The following is a 26,005-nucleotide window of genomic DNA, read 5'->3' as shown; positions in this document are numbered from 1 at the left end:
ACATTTTCTAATCATGGAAATGTCGAGCTATCTGCACACTTCTCAGCTTTTTGCATGTTGGAGAATCCCAATACAGAGTCCACCCAATGGGATGATACAGCTGAAATATTCACCTTCGAGTCTTTCATTCCACCTTGCATTGATTTTCTTACATAATCACCACTCCACTTTGTTTACAGTGCATTAATAAATGAAACAAAATGTTGACCTTTATATAAATTTTCCCTTCAGAGAAGTCTTATATTCTGAAGACAATTAGGATGCTTCTTCTACAATCATAAATACAAGAAATTACACTGACAATACAATATTTCCATCTAAAATTCACGCAGGAACCTTGAAGCACAGGTAAAACAATTTTCTAAACTGAAGAAAATTATGGCTTAGTGGACATATTTAGATCCATTGTTAATAAAAATTGGTCATTTTATTTAATATTTCATCACATAAACATGTGAAAAGAGAATTTCTGCAATGTAAAAGTTGCCAATTTTGCCCGTACTGTAACCTTTTTCGAGGTTATAGTTTTATATGTCTATTACACAACAATTGTGAGAATCAAAATAAGAAAGTTTTAATATTTGTGTAGCCTTTCAACAATATTTCATTGTCATTTTAATAATGTCACAAGAAAATATACAAAAACATTAGCTTAAAATGGCTAGTTTTGAACTTTCTACTCACTTCACCATATTTTCACCAAGTTCATTTCATCCAGATACATATCATGATCCTGAAAATGTTATGCTAAAATGCACTTCAAAGCAGTACCAAGCTTTTGTATGATTAAGAAGACTTCTGGTATGGAAAACTTACACTTATGGTTCCGATCTAATAACATATATAATGGAAATGTATGGAATGAGGGATTAGTTCTGGCAAGCAAAATGTACTACCTTTTGATTAGGAGATTTCAAAATAAAATTCTGAGGTCACCAACAAAAATTGGGACCACCAGGTGGCCCAAAGTAATTTAGCAGAATTATTCCTGCTGGGCATATAAGCAATACAAATAAAATCATTCTTTTAAAGGACATCATAGTGGAGGTACTGTAATGAGTTCATAAAAACCAAAGAATGCTAATTTTCTATTATTTTTTCAAAATCATTGTTCTCCTAGACAAGCTATTATCACAGTGACCTTTTTAGAATGGGTGTAGTACTAAGAAAGATGAATACAACCATATAGTTTCAGGTGTGTACAACTATATACATTAATGATTAAAACATGGATAGCAAAAACATCATACTGAACATAAGTCAGTGAAATATGGGTCAGTGATCTACTCTTAACACATTAACCCCTGGAGGTTTGTTGTTTTCGACTGAAATTCAAGTAGGAAACACATTTTAAAAGCAATTTCTGAATATATCAGAAAACACCAACTTCTAGGTGATCTTCCAATAACATACTGCCTAGTTGTGTTAGAAACATCGTTTTTCATTGGCTATTTGGCTCGCGCATGAGCAGAAGCATACAAGTTGGAGTTCTTTCTTTCTTTTTTCTTCTTTTTTTTTGCTAAGGTGGTGCTCTACAGTTTCGTAATTTGCATAGGGTTAGATTTTAAAGAAAAAGAATTTCCCCATCTTTCCTCAATGGTTATACTGTACTGGCTATTTAAAAAAGACCTTGTATATCTTCTGTTTAATTCAAAGAACCTTTAATTCCCTTTATTTTGGTGTATGACTGATGGGTGTACTGTGGGTTATAGAGTATACAGCTTGGCCTTACTTCAGATGTGCACCTTTCAAAAAAGTGCTAGCTCTACTTGGTCATTTTCACTTCCTGAACTTCAGAGGTAAATTGTATAAAAAAGAGCCAGTAACTTTTTTTACATTTGATATATTTGGTAATTCATTCATTGCACATTCAGAAGCTGGTATTGTCTGGTCTGGCAAAATTCATTTTCCCTATTTTAATAGCTGCTATGTATAGTGTACTTTAGACTAATTCAGGCTGATTTTTTAACACAAGGGAGCAGTCATTTTAGTTAGCAGTGTGCTTAAATCATGTAAAATTTCCCCAAGTACAATATCCAAAGAAATATCATCTACATTACATTAATGTAGCATAGAGGTATGCCAACATACTCTCCAATGTGCATGTTTTAAATGCGGACTACTTCACCTTACATACGTCACTCTCTCAAAAATACATATCAACTGGTGAGCTAAACGGACCCATTAATTTTGTATTGAGACCACCTTTTACTCCTGATGCCCATCTTATTCTACTTTTTGCAAAAGTTCATCTATTTGCTGTTCATACCATTCTGCCTTAGATCTGAGACCAAAAAGTCTAAAAAGTCTAAAATCGGATTCCGACCATGGGCGAATTTTGGGTAGAAAAAAAATCAGGTACACTAAATGAGGTTTTTCCCTCTGTATTTTGTAGTGCAACTAGAAATTCCAGATTATTTGGTATCATTACAGAGCTACATCTGTCTACCTTTCTATAATACCACCCATTTCAGTGTATCATACATGACCTTGACAATACAGAGCTCGGCAGTAGGCTACTACCTCCTGCCACTTAAACTCGTCACCAGGGGTTAATGTGTTAAAATAAGGGTGTACCTGGTAGTACTCATCAAGATGCATCTTCTCAAAAAATTTTCTGATTCCAGGTATAATAGAATTATACAGTAGATACAAGAATCCCAAAAGGGACTGGTGCTTTACTGGATGAAAATAATTAAGACCATTTTTTTTATTAAAGATGTCTAGTGTTGAAACCATTTTTGATATCCCTCACTGATAATTATTTTCTTCAAATTAGCTGCTGTGGTGAAAATAATGGATGTCAGATTGGCACCATTTTCATTTTTGACAAAGCAGGCATAAATTAGAAGTGTTATGATGAAAATCCAATGTAAAATATCTATTCAAGGAAAGTAGAGACAAAATTTATAAGACGGTCATTGTGGCAGCCATATTTGGATGTATGACTGGCACCATTTCCATTGAGGATCAACTAGGTATTACAAGAAGTCTATTGGTGAAAACACCATGTTGACATACTATCTATATGGGAGGAGTAGGGGTAAGCTTCTCAATATGGCTACCATGGTAGCCATATTGTATGTCAGATCTGCAACATTTCCATTTAGGATCAACCAGACATCATAATAGTCTTTTAATGAAAACCCCATCTTAATGTGACCATCCATTCAGAAGAAGTGGCTATAACAAGATTTTTAAGATGGCCACTATGGTGACCATAACGGACATCACCAATTTCTTTGGGACCAGCTAGACATCACAAGAAATACATGTATTTTAACAAAAATCCTATTTTGATATGATCATCCATGCAGAAGGCGTACTAATTAAAATATTTTTAAGACGGCTGCTATGGTGGCCATATTGGACATCAGATCAGCACCATGTTCAACTAGCACCAACTAGAAAATCCCATGTTGGTATGACCATCCATTCATGTGGAGTGCAAGAGCAAGATTTTCAACATGGCTGCTGCGGTGGCCATATTGGATATCATTTTTGGCACCATCTTCATTTACGAAAAACCAGAATAATAAGACGTCTTGCAGTGAAAGCCCGATGCTGATATGATCTTCCATTCAGGAGGAGTATCAATAACATGATTTTCAAGATGGCCATTGAGGCTGCTCTACTGACCAGCACAATTTTTATCTAAGATCAACTAGACCATGGGAGCAATATATGCTTAAAGTCTTGTGGCAATCCCCCGAGTAGTTTAGAAGTAGCAATAACAAACTTGTGCTAGCAGATGGATGGATGATGGATGACGGTCAGACAACAGACCATAACATAAGCTTTTTTGGTCTATGACAAAAAGAGATAAAATAGCCAGTAAAAAGAGAATTGGAGGTCAAAATGATCTTTTGTCATAAGTATGTAATAGTAACAAAGATGTATAAAATCGTCTAGTTTTGAAAAAAAATCCCTTAAAAACATAGAACTTAACAAAAAGGAAGCATGAAATAAGGATCCTTCACCTACTCATCAAGATGCATCCCCTTGCTAAGTCTCACGAATCCAGGTATAACAGTATATATACTGAATGTAGAAAACCTATTTGATCATACAAACCCTAAGTTGGTAAAATGTGAAATGTTGGTGACCTTCTGTTATGGTAAGGGTTCGGAATTAACAGAGATGCATACAATGGTTGGTTGATTCTAGCATGAACAGAGCTTGAAAAATAAACCATACAATTTAACAAAAATAAACCATACAATTTAACAAAAGTCGCTGAAGTGTGCAATATAGATCACATTGACCTTCTTTTGTGGTGACTGAGTAGGACTCATCAAGATGCATTCCCTCACCCACTTTTACAATTCCAGGTTGGGGACCCCGAGTGGCTGAGTGGTCTAAAGCGTTCTCCGTTACAGATCACTGCCATCTCACCTCTGTCTGCGTGGGTTCGAGTCTCGGATTCGGCTAATGCAGGTATGTGAGAAAGCTTACCAGTAGCGTCTCGTGGGTCGGTGGTTCTTTCCGGGGTTTTTCCAGGTTCTTCCTCCACCATTAATACTGGCCGCCATGTATAGCCTATCGTGTGCTGAAAAATGGCGTTAAACCCTACAACAACAACAATTCCAGGTAAAAGACTTTGTACAGTCTGCATAAAACCTGAACTAAATGCTAAAACCTAAGCCAAGAATGTATGAGTAATGTCCAAGTCTATATAAAGTTGGCCTTCTCAGCCCACTCCCAAGAAGGTAGACACTCTAGCCCAGGACATGGAAAGAAAAAATAGTTATATATGGTAAATATGTTTTTATCTGATGCTGATGACTGGACTAATCCAACAGCTTACATCTACTTTGCAGAGGTGAACTAAAAAATTTAGACCAATCTGTCAATAATTAGATCTGACAGATATTGATAAATGTTCATGTTCTGGTTGCCTTTGGAATTCCCAGTCCAGCAATTTGAGGAGTTATACTTGAAACAAAATGTACCAAATAAGTTAGTTTTTACTTGCAGCAGTAAGAAAGGTATAATTTCAAAGTCCTCGAGAAAGATTCCAATGCTGTGACAATAACCTACTGAAACAACCTATCATTAGCCAGGTCAACAAACTGAACAGAGACAACTTACCTAGTACTTCTTTCTGAAGTTTTTCTGTTTGTTTTTTCAGCATTTCTGTTTCCTTGGAGAACTGATCCATTTCTTCTGCCTTTTCTTTCTGTGTTCTTTCCCACTCGTATGTCTCACGCAAAATTCGATCCCTATCTAACAATGCCTCCTGCCTCTCCCGACGGGCAATATCTCTTTCTTGTGTCACCATTTCATAGTCTTTCTTAAATTCATCTCTCTGAGTTTCAAGTTCAGCTTTTCTGTTAATGATATCACCATATTTTTCCATAATTTCATTCCTTTCTTTCAACCCTTTGTCCCTGTCTTGCAAAGCTGACTTTATTTCTCGTTTCAAGATCTCAATTTCATCCTGAGCTGCCTTCTTTTCCTTCTCAAGTTCTGCGATCTTTTTGTCTGCAGCATTTAATTTATCCTGAAGTTGTTCTATCTCTTTATGAACTTGGTCCCGTTCAGACATAACCAGTGTATATTCCCTTAATGCAGCATCCCGGTCTTTAGAGGCCATTTCAAGGTCTTTTTTTGCACGCAACTGACTAGCAAGAGCTTGATTCATTTCTTTCATGAGATCATCCCTTTGTTGCATTATCTTACTGATACTTTCCTTGAGTTCATTTCTTTCATGTACAACTTGGTCCCAGTTTCGGATGGCTGAAGTGCACTGCTGTTTGAGTCCATTTCGCTCCAGTACAGCAGCGTCCCTTTCATGGCATGCAGTTTCATGCAATTTCTGAATTCGTGTATTTTCTTTATCTATGTCCTCCAACCTACTTACGGCCGAGTTGTGTGCAGCCACAGTTTTAGCATATTCCTCCCTTAAATCATCATATTCTATTTTCATTTGTTCATACATATCGAGGGCATTGAGCATTTCGCTTGAGCCACTTTCGCTTATTACATCACGCTGTTGTTTACGTAATTCAGCCATTTCTTTTCTGTCTTCCTGCCGTAATTTTTGTAAATTTTTTAATTCCTGTTCTAATCGCTCCTTATCTGACAAAAGATCTGAAGTTCGACTCTTGAACTCCTGCAATTCCTCTCTTGATTGCTGCAGTTGACCATATACTGTTTTGTAATTTTGACGAACAAGTTCAGACTCCTTCACAGCATGGTCATATCGTCTGACAGTGTCTGCCTGTTGCCTCTTCAGAGACTGAAGTTCATTCATTGCTTGCTCACACTGCGATTTAAGCCAATCATAGTCTCTATGGCGATCGTGTCGATTTTCACCATTAATTCCTTGCTTATATCTCTCCAGGGGCTCATGGTGCTTATGCCTCATGTGCCTATTATCAGGCACCACACCCAGGGTCTTCCCATCCAGGAATGTGGAATCGTTAATTTCATACTCATAAGATGGTATCTTCAATGTGTAGGTCTTCAGTTCTTGAGACCTTTGTTCTGCAAATAAAGAGACTAGAATTAACTACTATTCTTCTTATTATGATTGATGCATGTATCATTTGAAATTGTATGCAAAAAAACTTCTATACTGTGTATTCATTCATTCATTGCTGTAGGTATATAGTTGTGCGATTTTGCAAAACAAAGCCTTTTCATCAGCATTGCATGTACTTTTTCATACACTTTTTAATAATTATTTTCAAGTGTCTAAATAAAAACAGGTAAGAAAATAATTGTCATTTTCCAAGGTACCTAAATTTACCACAATTTTAATGACAAAAATGTTGTACTCATGAAATTTTCTAAGACAGGGCCAGAAAAATTATACTCTGAGAAAAAAATTACAGCAATATAATAGATGGGGAAAATGATCTTATTTTCTTCACATATGGACGTTAGTTTGTGGGGCTGTTAAATTTGTGGTTTGATGAAATTCAAGTCCTAAGTCTGATTCACTATACAAATGTTGGTAACCTTATATGTGTCCAATTTTTTATGTTGTAAACTAAAAATCAAAATAGGTTTTTAGTAGAGATGTATTTGCATTTATACAGAGATAGTCCATCATTCAGCAATGTTATGATAACCATGATGTACCATTCCTTAAAAACAAATCTCCTCAATGATAATGCCAGGAAAAAGAGTGTTTAGTACTGTACTAGGGCAGGCAAATAGCTTTTCTTTTTAAGCATTATATAATTAATGTGATTTTTTTTAACCCTAAAGGAATAAAACATACTAGGGTCAGCAATGAGAAACAGGGATGGTCTGTCAACCAGAAACACACACATATTTTGTGTTGTTTGTTTGGCCTGATAATAGGTATACAGTAAAACTTGTCTTGAGAGACCACTGCTATGAGAGACCACCTGTCTTGAGAGACCAGGTTCTCCATGTACAGATTTAGAGATTATATAGTGTTATAACCTGTTACGAGAGACCACCTGTCATGAGAGACCATTATGTTTTGGCAGAAGGGGTGGTCTTTCAAGACAGGTTCCACTATAATTAAAAAAATCTGACATGAAAAAAGAAGAGATCATTAAAATAAAATACCACCCACTTTGGTATATCATACATGATGCTGATATTACAGACCTCAGAAGTAGGGTACAACTTCATGAAATGGGAAATCTGAAATTGGTGATGCGAGAGACAATCATGTACTCTTTTGTCTGGTGCACAAGAACCATAGACAGACCTCAGGAGATCTAACTGTGGAATTTAATAATACAGTGCCAGTACTGGTACCTTTTTCCACAAGTATGGTCAGGAAGAGACTACGATGTTACGAATTTAAATGATATTCAGTCCACAGGAGGACCAATCTGTTTTAAAAAATCATTACTGATGTGATTTGAGGTGCCATAAGTGATGAAGCTGTAATGTTAAGAGAAATTGGTCCAGTATAATTTTCACTGATGAGATGGTTAAGTTAGACCAGAATAAAATGGTATTCGTGTGATGAAAAGCTAATAAAGAATGTCAAGAGCAATCCTTGGGAATCTCTGCTATCTTTTTATGTGTATAATATTTAATTGGCATATGGACACCTGTATCATAAATTCAGAAATTTACATAAACAGGATCAGAATTTAAGGTCTTTTGTTGCCAAGGAATTTCCAGATTGGGTGGTTCTGGGTGGATTCTTCAAGATCAATGTCTTGTGCATGTGTCAAGGAAAGCAACTCAAACGAAAGCTGCAAACATTATTCAGTCTATTCTTTGGTCACTGCAGACACCAGACATAAACATCACTGAAATGACATATCACAGGCACCAGACAAACATCACTGAAATGACATATCAGACACCAGACATAAACATCACTGAAAGGACACATCACAAACACCAGACAAAAACTTTACAGACACCAGAGATAAACATCACTGAAATGAAACATCACAGACACCAGAGATAAACATCATTGAAATGATACATCAGACAAGAGATATAAACATCACTGAAAGGACACATCACAAACACCAGACATAAACATCATTTAAATGTACATTTCAAACACCATACATAATCACTGAAATGTGTATTGCAGAAACCAGACATAAACATCACTATAAGTTCATTGCACACATTAGACATAAACATCATCACACACTAAACATAATCATCATTGAAATGTATATCACATACACCAGATATAAACATCACTGAAATGACACATTACTTAACATAACCATCATTGAAAATATATGAATAACAATTAAAACAAAAAAACTAGAGATGATCTCATCAATGACATGGATACCCCCCCACAAGAGGTACAAGCACAATTATTGCTATTATAAGTGGCAAAAGTGTAATTTGTGAGCACAAAGTGTAATCTTCATATTACATATCTGAATTACAGCACATGTAAATAAGATATATTTTTACTACCAACCTATTTCTGCAGTTGGTAAAAATTCTTGTCACAAAGGACAAAACTGATATAAATTATAACCAGAATGCAAGCACACAATACATGTATGCTGAAAAATTAATTATATTTAGCACTCATTAACTATTTACTATTCTACATGTGTAAATTTCGCTGAATGATCGTGAACTAGAAATCTGCAATGCAGTCAGGGGCTCAGACTGTTGCATTACTCTCATATACTTCTTTAAAGTTTGTAAAGATGTGTTGATTTGTTGTTTTTTCTGATCTGGCATGTTTTGAAGTTTGAAAAGATCCATCTGATCTAACATTTTCTGTCATATAACATCCACAACTCACACTGTAAAGTGTTTCACTTAACCTCTGGCACCATTTTCTTTAAAAGTACAGACTGTTTTACAAATTCCCTAGCTTATCAATAAAATGAACCTGTGACACAAAGTTCACATTTGAAGAAACCCCATCCATTTTCATGGAAATGGAGTTATATACAGTTGCTATAAATAGCAAATAAAGAAAGTACCTTTATGCTATTCTCACAGAGCAGTCACCATTTTAAGAATATTCTGAAATTTATATCAGTGGAATTAAAGAGATGATCATACAAATGACAAAAACTTTTTATTGCTTTATTTTTATCTTATTTTTTAATGTAGCAAAAAATGTGTAATCCATATAAAGTCTAGTGGAAAATGTAATTTGGTGAAAAAAATGTGTAATGATTATGCCAAAAGCGCAATGGTTGGCATGTATGGATCAAGCTCATAAAAACAACTATTTGAATCTTTCCCAAAACAATAGTCTGTGACAAAGGCAAAGGGATGAATTCTAAATTCTACAAATTTGTATCATTTTCTTCTTAATTTCTTTCTTACCATGACTTTAAATTACAACATAATCAACATTACATCAAGAACATCACCTGAAGTGACTACTCAGTTATAATCCACTACTACTGTATATTATTTATTATGTAATAAAGTCTGTGGTGCTAAATTTTGATTATAGATTTGCTTAAACCCAATGCCCACCCCATATTTTTTAAAAATGCCATGCTAAGTGGTAAGTGTTTTGGTGATTACTTGATTTGACACAGCATTTCTTTCACAGCTGAGTTCCACAAGAACCATCCGGCTCCATTCTGCAAAAGTATGTACCTGACAAAATCATAGTGGATAAATTGCTAGGAAATGAGGCAAATGAAGCTTCCCAGACCAGTTATAGCCCTGTCTGACATCAACATAACCCAGGGAACAACTGACACTGGATATAATCCAAATTGGGCAAGAAACTCATGGCATCAACACAATCACAGACTCCTGACATTACAAGTGACCACAAGCTGGAGTGCCAGAACTTATTCATCTGATGCACTGGCAATAAACCTGCATGTTGGGGTAGATAGTTCAAATTAGCAAATTGGAATGTGCTCTTCTCGATCTGTAACTATTTTATAGGCACACATGCACAGCAAATTAAGCCAAAAGAACCTGGTTGACTTGAAAAGTTCCATCCTAGGAAGCTCTCCATATAAACCAGATGTGAATGATGGTTACAATGGTCCTGTCTGGCTTTCTGACAAACAAGTGCAATTGCATGGAACTATCTGGCATCAACACCACTCCCAGAACCCTTCTGACCTCCAGGTACACTCTGGGTAGGCTGCCAGCACTTGCCACTTCATGCCACCTTGTAATATTTACATGACAAAGAAAAGGTTTGACATTGATCTTCCATTACATACTACACCAATGCATCAAGCCTTATATGCCTGAAAATCATTCAGATCTCCAGATGCCATATATATTCACCTATCACATATAACACTCGGAGTCCAACTGCTGGCCAGACTGACCTTGATCCAGTGTCACATCATGTGCCAGTAGATCAGGATCTATGTTGCTCATTACTGGTTACTCCTGACAAACTGGATGGACACAGAGCTGCCAACACACTATGCAAATGTAGATCTGGGTCTCAGTTTGCAGCTGGACTCGTAAGAACTAACAAATGGTAAGTAACATATCTGAGTATTTTTCAATCAAAGAAATGTGTTAATGCTTTCAAATTATGTAAAACAATTTAAAATAAACCATTTAGTCTAATTATGTCAGTGTACTGCTCCTGCTGAAAGCACAGTTCAGTTCTTATTCCACTGCAATCAATTTATAGACTATGCCAGTGGCTCCCAACCTATATGCTGCAGGGTTGTTCCTAGAGAGTTTTGCACAACTATTAGCATGTGGGGATCCATGCGAAATTTGGTGAAGTTAAGAAGGGGTCCTCATACTCGAAAAGGTTGGAAACCACTTTACTTGCGTATCTTACAGTTCACTGCAAAGATGTTTTTAATAACATCCAATGGCATTTTTAGTTTCCTTCACAAGATTACAATCTGTTGACCACTGATGTCATTCAATGCGATTTTTAAGCTTCACACTTAACAGGCCCTCAATACTTCTCTAGTCCAGATTTCATCTTGAATCTCTTTGTATTTTGCAAATAATGGAGAATATAACCTCTATATCAGCATTTGAATGTTGTAATGACAGGACAACTAAGTTCTGCATGCAAGGAAGTTCTAGCTTGTTTTCCTCCAAGTTATCACCACTCCACCGAGGAAGTTCCAGACTTGAACTTTACATGTATTTCAGGGTCATGTCCTCAAGAGCTTCTTTCTCTTCATGGCTCAGATTAAAAAATCTGTTGGCAGGTTTCACCTCTGAAAATAAAAAAAAAAATACAGATTGATTAGACTTCAAAATAAACAATGAAAAAATAGATGATATATTAATCCTTATGTGAATAATTAATCCCAACTTTAAAATTAATTATATTGTTAATTTATATATTTTATCAAAGAATTGAACTTAATTTATGTGCATGAAAACTTCCAATAGTTTAAGAAATACAAGAGATAAAATTGAAACACACAAGGCCAACTCCAGACCACTGCTATTCACCTGCATAGGCTTAAACTCTGATATCCAAGCAGTGTATACCTTGTAATATTTCTATGCCAGTGGTTCCTCAGCACTGGGAAAAACAACACATTTTGGTCATTTGCCCAAAATAAAGAAAAAATGCAAAAGTTGCTCCAAAATATTCCTCTTAAAACAGCTTGAATAATACAATTAATAATATTAAACATGAAGAAAAAATCTAAACACTTACTATAGTGTATCTGCTGAAATCACTGATTGGTCTCTCCATCTTTTCTCTCTTCCACCAATGGTCAGCAGATTTTCTTCAGTCCCAAAAGACATCATGAGCAACTTGTATTCCTTTATTAATTAAAACACTTAAAAAAGCCATGCATCTGGCCTTCAAACTTCACAAATTCCAACAATAATACTGGTAATCAGCTTGTCGAGCTGCTCTTGAACAATTCTAATCCTGCTGCTCTGCCCCACATCATCACATTGGTCCTTGTATTGGTACAACATTTATGGTCCCCTGGTTCTGGCTGGTTTCTCTAATGTGTTGATATAACAGCACACAAAAAACATGTTTTTATTTTATTAAATTCATTTTACAAAAATACAAGTTTCAAAAGTGGTACAGAATGTGTGGTAGATGGCTTTCAAAAGGATATATTTGGCCTACCACCAGCTGAATCACATGCATGCGACCTAGAGCTATGATTAATGCATATGAATTTCAACTCTAGCTGTAATAGTCTGTTTAATTGTCCCAAACATTGGTCAGTTCATGGTGATAAGGCTTGCTATAATGTTAAGATGTGTTGCTCTTACTCGGGGTGATGCTTCATTCCACACATTCACCAGCAATTCAAATCCCAGGTCAATTACTGCTGGATACACAGTTGTTCTGTTCTGACACATTAATACTAAAAGAATGTAACGATTCTGAGAGTTATGTCAAAGCATATGTCTGCATACAAAAGTCAGTAAAAATAAACTTACTAATTACAAGCGAGCAGTCCAATAATCCGCATAATCAACAATGCTGATGCACAAATTGTACTTTGCACAGTTGGTCTCTGCCACCAGGCAGGGGAATAAAAAGGTGGTTAACACTTGTTTGTCTAGAATGTGATGACGTTTAGACAGACCAGCAAATGGCGATTCTTGAAGCAGGACTACTGTGAAATGTTATAATGAAAACCCACCTACATTGGTTTCTAAGTAAGCTTGCTTTACAGCATACCCAGTTTTGATTTTGACTCTTCAAATAACAGTGTGACCCATGTTTTTGAGCAATATGTCTAAGAGTGCTAAAGCAACACAGAGAAATGAATAAATGCAAATGAGGGTGCAAAATGCAAATCAATTTAGACTAATATTAAACGGTGTTTTGCCTGTACTGAAAAGGGTTCTAATTTGAATATGTTCTGTATAATGCCATGACCTTAACTGCCCCCACAAAAAAACGAAAATTAAAAAAAAAGTATATTAAGTACTAAATGTGAAGTCTTCTTTTTTGCCATGTTAGTAAATTACTATTTAGGCACATATATTGGATTAAAGGTATGGTCAACATAAGTAGTGAGGCAAACAATACTTACTGTTGGTACCTGCAATGGGAGTTGGAAAAGTCTTAACTCTGCACAACCTACTATCCATTTCTCCTCTTATGGCCCCAATATATACAAACTCTCAATCCACAGAAGATCATTATCCATAAGCTGAAAATCTATGGCAATGCCTGCTTGGTTTACATAATGTGTTCATTCACAAAAACAAAACAAAGCTCTCTGATGCTGACTGCCTGACTTAAGTTTAGCTCCCAAATCCAAACATACAATGATGCATTAAGATTCTTAGTTTATTACTCCAACAAAACTCCTCACCAGAAGTCAGCAATGGCAAAATATGCATCCTTCCATCTTACTTGTTCTGCTTGTTTCGTAAATCCAAAACTAAACACAAATGACTAAACCTCAATAAGATCGACACAACTACCACTGCCTCACTTCACCAGAGATGTTAGGATATGTAAATGATCCATGCATGTGGAAGACATCTATTTAAACCAGAAGCCTGTATGATACCCTCTCCCTGCCAGCACTCTAACTTTTCTCATAACAGCTGAGCAGCAGCCCAGTACAGTCTTGGCAAAACTAGATGACCTAATTTCTCACTTCAGAGGCCAATGCTTCTTTACTGAGGTTGCTACTGCTGCTTGCTAAGACAGATTAAAGGTAGTGCTCTGTCCAGGATATGAGCTCTTGTTCCCATCTTACCAAGTAATCAAGATTACAATAGTGTTCATAGATCCACTCAAGATAAAGTGTATCCAATCCACCATTGGCCTTAAATGAACCAGACATTTGTTTATATTCATCAGGATTAAAGAAGACACAGGTTAAGCTTGCAATAAATAAAATATAACATTGAGCTAGCTATCAGAACAAAACAAAATAACAACAAAAACAAACAGAAACCATTAATGGTGTAGTTACCTGTAGCAGTGACTTGTTTATCAGAAAAACTTGCTATTGAGTGCCTTAAATATAATTTTATCTTATTTAACAAAGTACATAAATTTAAGACAAATCTACCCCTTGAATGACTGCACTGAGAGACATGAGCTTTTCTTAGTCTGAAACTTTTTTGAACATGTATACATTACACTTGTGCTTTTCTGCTCTTTTTAATCTTAGAGACCGTCCATAAATGACGTCATGCACCGCGGGGGGGAGGGGTCACACATTTGTGACAATGTGTGACGAGGGGAAGGAATTTGTTTAAAAAATGTGTGATGAGGGGAGGTAAGGGTAAAAAATTGGCCAAAATCACATGACGTCATTTATGGATGACCTCTTATCTGTGGAAATGCTAAGGGGTGACCTTTAACCTTTAACATTTTTTTGGTATTTTTCAACAGTTCTTTGGAAGAGCCCATTTGCAGACTCCACTCCCCACACCCAAAAACAATGAAAATGAAACAAGGGATGAAAGTTCCAGGCCTCCAAGTTTACAGGTCAACCCCTATGGGGATCAAAACCATGACATATCTCAGCATGATAGTAATTGCCTATAATAATAATGTGTTCTTTCAAATGCTAGATTGTGTACAATTATTACTGGTCTACCATACAATGCTGACTATATTCACTTTTGAAGTTTTTATTTGCATGATTTAGCACATATATCAACAAGGTAAATCAGGATCAAACAAATGGTTTTACAACTGACAAAAACAATTATTATGAAACCTGGAGTTTGGCTTGTTGGTTACTTTGGAACAATGTATATGACTTTGACTTCTTTTTAATGGCAATTAATGTGATGATTCAACAAATATTTTTAAAAAAATTTTTAAAATATAAAACTTTAATGTTCTCACCCATATTGAAATAAGTACATGGTTCAACACTTGCAATTTTTCACCAAAGTTTAAGTCATTTTGTTTGTATTCCATGCACAATCTATTATACAATTTTCTAGTCATTCTTCCTCCCTAAAAAAGACAAATTTTACAAGTTTATTTATTTGGTGCTTGGTGGCACCTCAAGACATATCAAAGTTTATTTCATGCAAAGCTCATAATGTTAGATGCCTTGCCCAGGAAGCCATTATAGTAGCCAACCTGGTCTGGTCCGAGCAGGATATGAACCATACCCTTTTGATCATCAGTCTGGTATGCTAAACACTGTACCACCAGTACACTTCCAATTTCATATGTAACCATAAAAGATTTTTAGGAGTGCAAATCAATTTCTGTGATGTAAACTTATACCCCCAGTATCTTTTTAAGTCTAAAACCTAAATGGATGAAAAATGTGCTCTAAAATTAAAATGTTACAACACAAGCAGTTGTAATTTCTGCACTTCACCAACAAAAGCATGACTATGCCAATCATACCAAACTTGATGCAAAATGTACCGTCTCAAAATTAGTGTAGATGGAGTTCAAGTAAGATAACATCCCCCATGAGCAACTGAAATTAGTCTCCATCTTTAGCCAGGAGAGCACTGGCCATTTGTGATACTGAATAAAAGAACATGCAAAATGTGTTCACTAAGCAAGATTCAAACTGAACCAACAAACCATTTTGAACAATGCTAAGTAAATCTATGTGCAAAATACTTCAAACCATATCAAAGACAAAACATTCCTGATTTATTTCAATGAAAAAAAGGACTGATTTAAAAGATATTTCTAAAACTTACGCACATAATTTTGGAAATAGTGCTTAAATAACTTCTGGAAGTCTTGGACAATTACACAAAACATATGATCATGTAAATATATTTTGAACAATTTGTGAAAATGTCATGGATTGTTTTTGGGGTGGGGGTTATATGAAGAGAAATTAAGGTAAGAATGAATGCATGTGTATAATGTTTACAAAATTTTGTAATTAGCTAAAAAGTAAGAGGCACAAGCAGGTAGATGCAGCTAAGTGCTGCTGAGGCATAACTAACAGTAGTGATAATGACAAGAATGTTATGGCTGATGGAATTAAAGACTAAAAAAACAGAAGATTGATTTCATCTGGGCAAAGGAGAGTGGGGGAAGAAAGGTGTATGCAGCTCTGCCATGCCCTTAGAAAAATTAAGGTTGTTGGAAATAGCAGCTCTTTAACCCATGATAATTGATACTGAGCTTCTTTTGTTCTTAAAAATAAACAACAGCTTGGATCAACATGTTTTCTATGGTACCAAGCACTTAATATTCTCCACCTGGCTTCATAGACCTTGCATGTCCAAAGTCTCTTGATCTGAAATGTGCAACTGGCAGAAGAGCCCCAAAACTTGTTTTGGCAATAGATCACTTGAGATGAGCCAAGCATGACAGGAGAATGTGAATACTGTTGTACAGGAGGGAACCTCTGTATTTGCCACAGAAGATACCTGGTGTGAGGTGATGGACTGGGTGGATCTATCAACAGGTCAAGAAGATCACTGAACCATGATCATTGTAGACACAGTGGAGCTTTGAGAAGAGTGAGTAGTGAAGTTCTGACATTATGTAGAACTTGAGGCAGCAATCAGAAAGGTGGGAGAGTATCCAAATTAGACAATTCAACTCAAGCAGAATATGTCCAATGCCATTGCTCTCTGGTCCAGGACATAAGAAACATAAAAAGAAAGTCTGTTGTAAAGACTGGTCACAAGCAAGTCCACAAAGACTGTTGTGCCTGTCATGGGCAGACTGTCTACTAATTCATTCTAAATCCCCAAAATGTGGAGGTTGTGAAGGGTGATGTTCTCTGACTGTGACCCAGCACAAGATATGCGATGAGTGACATGATGTTGGAGGAGACCATGACATGTCAACCACTTAATCTGCCAATGAACCTTTGCAAAGCTAGAAATATAACTTTCATTCTAGGTTCTTTATTTGTAAAGGGATGATTAATTCCGAGTCCAATGACCCTGTAGAATTACACCCTTGAGCCAAGATGAGTGCCCCAACAGGAATATGATGTACTAGCAAACTGATAAGAGTGGGGGTCAGGTGCATACATGGGGACTCAGTCATGAATCTATCCCGATTCATGCACCAGTGCTAATGTTGATGAAAATTTGTCCCAGTGGAATCCCCAGCTGAGAGAGAATCTGTGGTTTCAACCTTACAAGGAGGAGAAACAGCAGAGGGTACACACTGAGACATCCTACATAACTGTAGCAACTTTCAAGGTTTTAGCAGGATAGGTATAGGTGAACAGATAACAATGTTTATGATCACAGCACCTCCTGAAGTACCCAGATTTGATCTATATGTTTCTATGGGTCCTGGACAAAGTTCTGGTACATGAGCAAGTTCATCCCTATGTAAATGAAGTCCTGATATGGAATGTGCTCTGAATTCTCAAGAGTGGATAAAAGAAACAACTGACTAACACTGAACTAAAAACTTTGTGTGTGTGTGTGTGTGTGTGTGATTTGGATTTTTAATGTAGTTTTAACAATTTTACAGTCACATCACTATGATTTCTGCAGTGTGGCAGTTTACAGTGATGCATAACACTGGGGCATCATGCCACAGACACAGCATCATGTCCCATCCAGTCACATTATCCTGACACCAGGCCGACCAGTCCAAACAATAACCTCTTAATTTGGAGTGCCAAGCAAGGCAGCAGCTAATATAATTTTTGCAAGTCTTTGGTATGACCCGGCTGGTGTTTGAACTCACGACCTCCCACATCTAATGTGGATGCTTTAACCACTTAGGTCACCAGAGTGGTTGGTCCCAACTGTGAAGAAGCAATGTGCCTGATAGACAGTGTCAGTGGAACTGCTTCAATCTTGAATTTACTGGAGAGAGTGGGCATGGATAGGGCATCATCATCTTCTAGTACAATCTGAACAGAAGAGTGGCTGGGCTTCACTACTATATATACTTGTGTATAAACCTGTTCATGTACAAGCCACACACCCCCAACTGAATATGCATAAAAACTACAAAGTTCATGGCCCACGTATAAGCCAACCCACAAGTCCGAGATGACATCACAAGATGCATATAGTAAGTGCATATATTTAGGAAAACTTTATATTACCAAAGATTGCATGTATACCTCTCTCAGGTTAGGTATGTATAATAATTACAATGAAATTCTATAAAATTATTTAAAAATTCAGAAAGTTACTTAATTTTCTGTTTTCTTACTGTTTATACCTTTTTCAGATTTATGTTTAACTTGATCGGACAATGACAAGAATTGAGCATTCTTGGATTGCCTTAACACTACCTCTTCCTTCTGACTCAATTACTGTTTGTTTATGTGTTACTGCACCAGACATTTTATATCAGTGCACCAGTAATCATGTTTTTATTTTGATTTGAAATTATAAATACCTAACTCACTAAAATGTGATCCCTTTTTATAATAACAGCAGCACACAATAATAGTGTTGGATTTAATGCTCACAATTAAGCTAGTGAGCATATTTATATAATGGTGCCACCGCAAGTACATAGTAGTTTTGAACATGTGCCGAATGAAGTACAATCTGCTGAATGAAATACATACCTTGGATTCAAATCATGGGCACCACTGCACTAAACTTTAATGATATCTCCAAAACACAATAATAAAGTTTCAGAAATAATGCTTCGAAAATTATGCTAATACTGTAAAAACTGAGTTGATGTAAGTGGCATTACACTTCATTATACATCAGTAATCTTGTGCTAATATTATGGAGTGAAAGGGAATCACACATCAAAGTACTGGTATAGCTGCCAGTCAAAATTCCCTCTTAACCCAAGCCAGTTGCATATTTTTAATGATTAACCAAACTGTTTTGCTGGCAGAAAACAAAGTGGAAAATGATTTTGTTGAGCTAACACACAAAAGTAAAATAGACTGATCATGATCTTAGTGGATCTATATTCAGAATTTTAGCCTTTATAATAACCATTCTTTCATGAACATGTAACATTTATGCTGGTTATTGTGGCTTGCACAACTGAACATGTGTACCTTTTCATAAAGATTAAGCTCAGTTTGAAGCATCACTTATACCACTGAAAAACAGTAACTTGTCAGCATGTGGATCAATGTAAATAAAACAGCTATTACTGACCATGCAATCTTTAAGAATGTGATCTGGTCAAAACAATGAATAAAGCAAAATCTGTATCTAATATTTTTGAGAATAAACAAGGATTGAAGTGACACTTGGCATGATTTGCACTGTGTAAATACTGTTGATATAGTATAGCCTGGTCTCTCAGGTAAACTCAAACTGGCCCATGAATTATGAAGTCTTTATTTACCTTTATTTAATTTTGTGATGGAGAAATCAGAAAATATGCACATAATAATAACAACAGCAATCATAGTAGTTTATAAGAGTTTAGTAAGTGTTGGGACACTGATAATGCATTTTTGCACCTGCATATACATCTTAGGACACATAATGTTTTTTTCATGTTCCATGTTTTACAGCCATTATGAAAGTCAAAAAAAAAAAAACTTTAAAACTTTAAAGATTAGACCTTGGCTAGCGAATAAGCCGACCCACTTTTTTCCAGGCTTTTGTTTTTTCCTAAATTTTTGGCTTTTACGTGAGTATATATGTTATGTCCTTGGATATGCAGTTGACATAAGAGCACTCTGCACCACTGCCTTAAGGTCATTGTGATGAGTAGGCGCTCTATCTGTGCTAAAAGTTCCAAAGGGAAGATGAGATAACTTTCTTCATGGATGATGCTAAGCCTCCAGCATTTCTGGCTAATGCTACCTGATGAGGTGATAGTGGTACATGACTTGCAGCTATCACCTCCAATTAAGGTCCAGGGTCCAGTGGAACATGGAGGCACAAAAGACCAATAACTCTGAGCTGCAGGAGCCCACCTTCCATAATGATTCACTGGGATAATATGGAAGAGTTGGGTATCAATCTGATCACCTTCCCTAGTCTGAACTGAGCCTGGAATCAACTACATTTGAGATTTCATCAGATCGTATTTTGGTCATAATACTAGTAACAAGCAAGTCTTTCTTGTCCTGATCTACAACACATCCATTATCATGGCATCCTTGAAAAAGGTGACTGTTCAGCATATGGGCAAGTGAGAAGCATGAGTGGACCATGTCTTTTTGACAATACTCCACTCTGAGGGAGGATGTATTCACATCATACATATGAGGGTTTTCGACATGAAAAAGTAAAAGCTATGCAATAGTGCTGGGTAAGATATTGCTGCTATTAAATTAATGTTGTTCTGACTTTACTCTTTTTATTAAAGAATGAAAAAGAAAAATTCATATACAATTTTAATAATCGCAATAACAATCCTGTAAAAGATAAACAATGATTAAACAATGATAATGTCAAAAGTACACATGGCCTTTGGTAATCTTAAGCAATTTATAAGCCGCTGTAAATCAACTTAGCTTTCTGTGAAGAATATACATTTCTTTGCATATTTTATCAGATGAGTCCATTAATTTTTATCCTATGCACAATTTGTATGTTTTACTCTCATTCAGCTATTAAATTTATTTTATGGACAATTAGTGACACTTTTAGGTGTTATCACCCTTAATTAGTGACAGATATCCAACTAACAACAACACAAAAAATGCATACCAACCTATATATTTTAATGTGATTTTGGATTGCTTGGAACCTCAGACAAGTATAAAATACACATTTTTAAAAAAGTCAGCACTCAATCATTCACAAGTAATAACTCCTAAATGGACATCTACCTATAAATACGAAGTGATTTTGAATTGCCTGGACTCTTAGTGATACAAAAAAATGTACATTTTTCAAAAAAGTTCAGTGCTCTCACATTCAGAAGTAATCATGCTTAATTGGACAATTGTTAGACAGATGCTGAGACACAGAAGACAGATGAATGAATTAGACTAAAAATATCTGCTGAAGCAAGAATACAATGCTTTTTCATATCTAACAAATGGCTACGACAGTTTTTCCAAGGAAAGATATTTCTTTTTACATAAATCTGCAAAAGCCTTTTTGAGAATTAAATTTGTATTTATAAGACACATGCTAAATGCTACCCCTTCAATTCAAGTGCCAGCAAAAAAAAGTGGGTGGTTTTTTATATACTGCACTGTATAGATTATACAATTATCTTAAAAACAAGATTGCAAATTATAGATGTTTCCTATTCTACAGGAAGATAAACATAGTCCTGTACTTACTTCAAGTGTCATTTTTTTCGTTGTTATTTTCCTGTGTACTACCAAATCTATACAGACCCTTCAGATACACATCATGAGCAAATGATTTTCAGCCCAATTTACTTATAGGAAGCCATGGTAGTTCAGTTGACTGAGCATGAGTTGTAATCCATGGGTTGCAGATTTGTTACTCACCCAGTCAGGCTCTGAGGTGGGCTGCCTCTGAGTGTACTTGGGAAAGGGACTTGACTCGTATTTACTCAGCATCTTATGTCCGGTAACAAATATTGTGTTTAAAATGCCATCACTTTACCTGTATGATGGAAAAGATGGCAGCCAATTCTATATAGGTCATCCAATTTGCCAGTTTCAACAGTCTACCACTGTGACTGGAGCATATATGCAAATATACGAGTGCATATTCTGTCTTAAGTAAAACTGTGTTACATTGGTTGCTTGGTGTTAATGCCACTTTGAACACATTATTAACAATATCTTGGCAAAGAAATTGGAAATAAATGCCTTTACCCATGGGCACACAGTGGCTGCCAATCTGGGCTAACCTAAGGAGGTGTCAAAGCAGCAATCCACCAACTAACAGTGTTTTAAAGGATTTATATTTGTTACCTTTATTTTTATACACATTTTACAGAATTTTACATCAATACATTTTATTATTCATTTTGTTGAACTGCACATTTATATTTACTTGGAAGGATTTATCTTACAAAAGTCTTGCCTAAATTTTTCTGCAGTCATTTTTACAATTTTCTAACTTTACCTTTTGTTGGCACCTATTAGCCATTATCAAGCTCACGTGCCATAAAATGCTACTAAATATACATGCTGCACCAAGTGAACTACCTTGACTCCAACAGTATATCATGGTAACTATGAACCAGACATCCCTAAAGTGCTAAAAATTAATATATTTAGTGCCAACCTGTTGTTGAACAGGGCCTGATGAGTCTGCACTACTGATGAAATCATTTGATGACAACTGCAGATTTAAGTGTTCTTCTGAAGTGGTTATAGGTGTTTGCACTACTCCAACATAAGATGTCCTCCATTAACACTGGGTCCAATAAGCACACCCTACATCAGCCATCATTTACTCATTTCGATGTAAGAAGTGAATGATTCTTACAATTTTTAAATATTAAATACTGAATATGCTAATAATATTGAATATAGTAAAAAATAATACAACTTATCTCAAATTAAATACTAAATTTTCTGTATAAAGGTTGAAACTGGATTTATTTCCCAGTACTGTAAAATCAAACAAGCTAACCTAATCATAAAGTCCATAGTATGAAGCCCAAGCAGGCTTGAGCTTACGTCTGTCTCAACAGCCAATGCAAGAGCAGTTGGCTTTGTAATCCTGATCAGTAGGATAATTTCTATAAAAATATCTTTCACTATAATTCTCATCCAACCTTTGTTATCTCTCATGACACCTTGTGATGCCATTCATTTTGCAAGCTGCAAGATACAGCTTGGCAGGCTGCGTGTTTGAGACCCCTGGTGTAAGTTATATAAACAACTGTTACAAAAAGGTTTCTCTATTTCTTGTTTCATCACCCATATTTCATGGCAAATCAGCATTTGTACAATACTAAAATGTCTTCTTCCCAGAATGGATTTTTTTAAAAAGTCATTTAAATGTTTTAGTCAAACTGGCTTTATTTGATTACAGATACACATTATTTGTATCAATCTGAAATAGCTAGCAATTAGTCCAATTACTGTCAAATATGATAAAATTATATTGAGCAGCTTTTGATAAGTTGCAAGCAAATGGTTTTGTGTGTCTCTGATGATGGATTTGCATCACCTGCACAAACTCTGAAAGCCCAAAACGGCCAAGTTCTGCTAAGTGGATTCTGAAAGAAATGAAAGAAGTCATTTATGGTTTTACTAATTTTAGAAACAGGAGTCCATATCTGAAAGCAGATCATTATAATATGTATAATTTTTGAAAACCTTCATGTCAGAGTACTGTCAAATTGGGTTAAATTGTACTGGGCAGTTTTTGAAAAAGGCCATTTAAAATGTTTTTTGAAGCAGGGAACCATTTTAGAGAGAATATATTAATGTCAGCTGTACAGTTTATGCCAGCATCCTTTCTATCAAGTTTGGTCAATGTCATGTTTGCTAAGCCGAAGCTACAAAGTCATGTATAAGCTATAATCTACCTGTCTTGGGAATATTACTGCAGCCTTGTGTTTGATCTCTAAAGACTGCCTCAGGGTTAGTGTTGAACTCTTAGGCAAGGTTACTATGACCAACCAGAGACCGGAAACTCGAGTTGGCGAAGGCAACCAGTTGCATCACTTAACAAAGGCTTGCTGTTATCACACCTATATGTTAAAGGTTAGTTCAAGGATAAAAAGGAAAAGTCCACGGGGTAAAAGGGGCATATTCTTATTCGTCCCCAAGTTGACAGACAGTGAGAGGGACATTGTCTACTAAATTTAAATGGATCAGTCCACAGTGAAATCCAATCAAAAATTGAGATAGAGGGCGTGATTACAATTCAGACCTGAATGATACCTTCCAAACTCGTAAGATTAATTCAGTATTCACCTGAAAGAAATGCAGATCAATAGGGTTTACTCCATGAAAGAAGCCACTTGTAATCTAGCGGCAGAACTTAGAGGTAGACTCTAAGGAAAGACAAAGCTTAGAAAAGGTCAGTAAAATATTTACTTGATTTTTGCAGAATATTACGGCATCATAATTGTAATAATTTGTAGTATGTACACTTAATTACTAGGATCATTTAGTATGTAGAATTACCTTTGTAGTGTTTCATTTACATGCGTATTTGAGAAACGGGCTTTAGCCTTACGTAGAGAATTATTAGCGAGGTGGAATTTTGTTGAGTGTTAGCTTGTGGTCAGAATTAATTTTGTAATTCGCTATTAGGTTACTTTGTAGTAAATCAGTGCAATTATTAATGCATTATGTTAGAATTTACACATGCCTGAATTGTGAATTTGGAAACTGGTTTAAGTAAGATTAGTTACTATGGATGTATACATATATCAGAGCATGAATATCTGAATATTTGCAAACTTTGTGTGAGTTGTAAGATAAAGAAATGCGTCTGATTACTGTGATATTGTTTAGTATAATGAGATTTGGAATATGTACTGATGTGATGCAATTTACTGATGTATGTATAAGAACTGATACAGTGCTGTACTATGACATTTGTTTTACCATACAAGAATGTATGGCTATCTTGATGTGAATGAACGTGTGACCGAAGAAATTTAATAGCTGTTATTTGATGATAGGTTGTATGTAGTGTGAGATGAGAGGGCTAATTAAGAAAAAAGATTGTACCAGCTTTGTGTTTTCACAGGAAGCTTTTTAGAGTCCCTAGTCTTCAAGAGTTGGAGATGGAAATGAGACAAAAGTGTAGTCGTGGGAGAGAAAGTGGAGGAGATGAAGGAGTCTAAAAAAAGTCGAGGAGGAGAAGGAATTTGGAGAAAAGTTGGGGAGGAAAAGAAGGAAATGGGGGAAAGAGAGAAAGGATACAACAGATGAATATAAATACATGTACATGGACAGGTGGAAATCAATCTCACATTGCTAATCAAGTGATGCAATAGGCTTATAAAAATGGGTTTAGCAGAAGGAGTGTAATTGGAAATTTTAGTCATTTGGTTACTGAACTGTTACTAAATTGTTATTCATTGAATTTCAACCTTTTTCGTATATTTAACCATCAAGCCATCTGCATTGCTGACTGGGGGCTTAGAGCTTTACATCTATCTTTCACTCAATTTAACTTCCAAATCAGAGCGTGGGTGGGACTTCTATAATAGTTTAAATAATATATTGGGAGTACCCCATCCTAATCATATACTTCATCACAGTCAAATACTGCTGAATGGTTTTTAAAAATATGCTGTTCAAAGATTTTCCTATCTGTATTAATGGCAGCCTTATTTGATGGCAGATCAATATCATCAGTACAAACTGGAAAGCCCTTATTACTAGAATGTCTTTTTACAAATTTGGTAAAAATCTGTTTTGAAGTTTTGAAGAAAATCCTCAAAAGGTTTTCCTATTTATCTTTGTAATGGCAAGCATTATCTGATGGCATTTCAGCATCACTGGCATAAAAATGAAAGCCCTTCATGCTAAAATGTTTTCTATATAATTTGGCTGAATTTATTTTAGTGGCTTTTGAGAATATGTAACTTTATCTGAAGATTTTTATTTTTAGTAATGACAGCTGTGTTCCACAGTGGATCAGCATGCTCTGTAAAATTTGAAAACCCTTTGTGCCATGATCCTTTATGCCAATTTGATCAAATTCTGTTGAGCAGTTGTTGAGAAATTGTTCAAAGGTTTTCTGTTTAGCAATGGCAGCCTCATCCAAAAGCAGATCTATATAATTTCTGTAAAATTTAAAGCCTATATACCACAGTGATTTTCCTTTAAAAAAATGTACTGCTCTGGTGGCCTAGTGGTTAGAGCGTCTGCCTCAGATGCGGGAGGTCGTGGGTTCGATC

The 26,005-nt window shown here is 35.8% G+C and overlaps 1 protein-coding gene across 3 annotated transcripts in view; it reads right to left on the bottom strand.

Moving 5' to 3' along the window:
• LOC149802752 (disks large homolog 5-like) overlaps positions 1–26,005 on the bottom strand; it is a 198,877-nt gene that overhangs the window by 73,374 nt on the left and 99,498 nt on the right. For 2 of the 3 annotated variants that reach the window (XM_089952172.1, XM_089952175.1), the window contains exon 3: positions 5,092–6,489. In XM_089952172.1, coding sequence (XP_089808298.1) covers positions 5,092–6,489 — 1,398 coding nt within the window. Of the gene's footprint in view, positions 1–5,091; positions 6,490–13,418; positions 13,929–26,005 lie in introns of those variants that run through there. The other variant, XM_089952173.1, reaches the window with a different exon arrangement.

Source organism: Sinohyriopsis cumingii, chromosome 3 (assembly GCF_028554795.1).
Source record: "Sinohyriopsis cumingii isolate HCF-2022 chromosome 3, ASM2855479v2, whole genome shotgun sequence".
Lineage (NCBI taxonomy): Eukaryota > Metazoa > Mollusca > Bivalvia > Unionida > Unionidae > Sinohyriopsis > Sinohyriopsis cumingii.
This window is presented reverse-complemented; position numbering and strand designations above follow the sequence as displayed.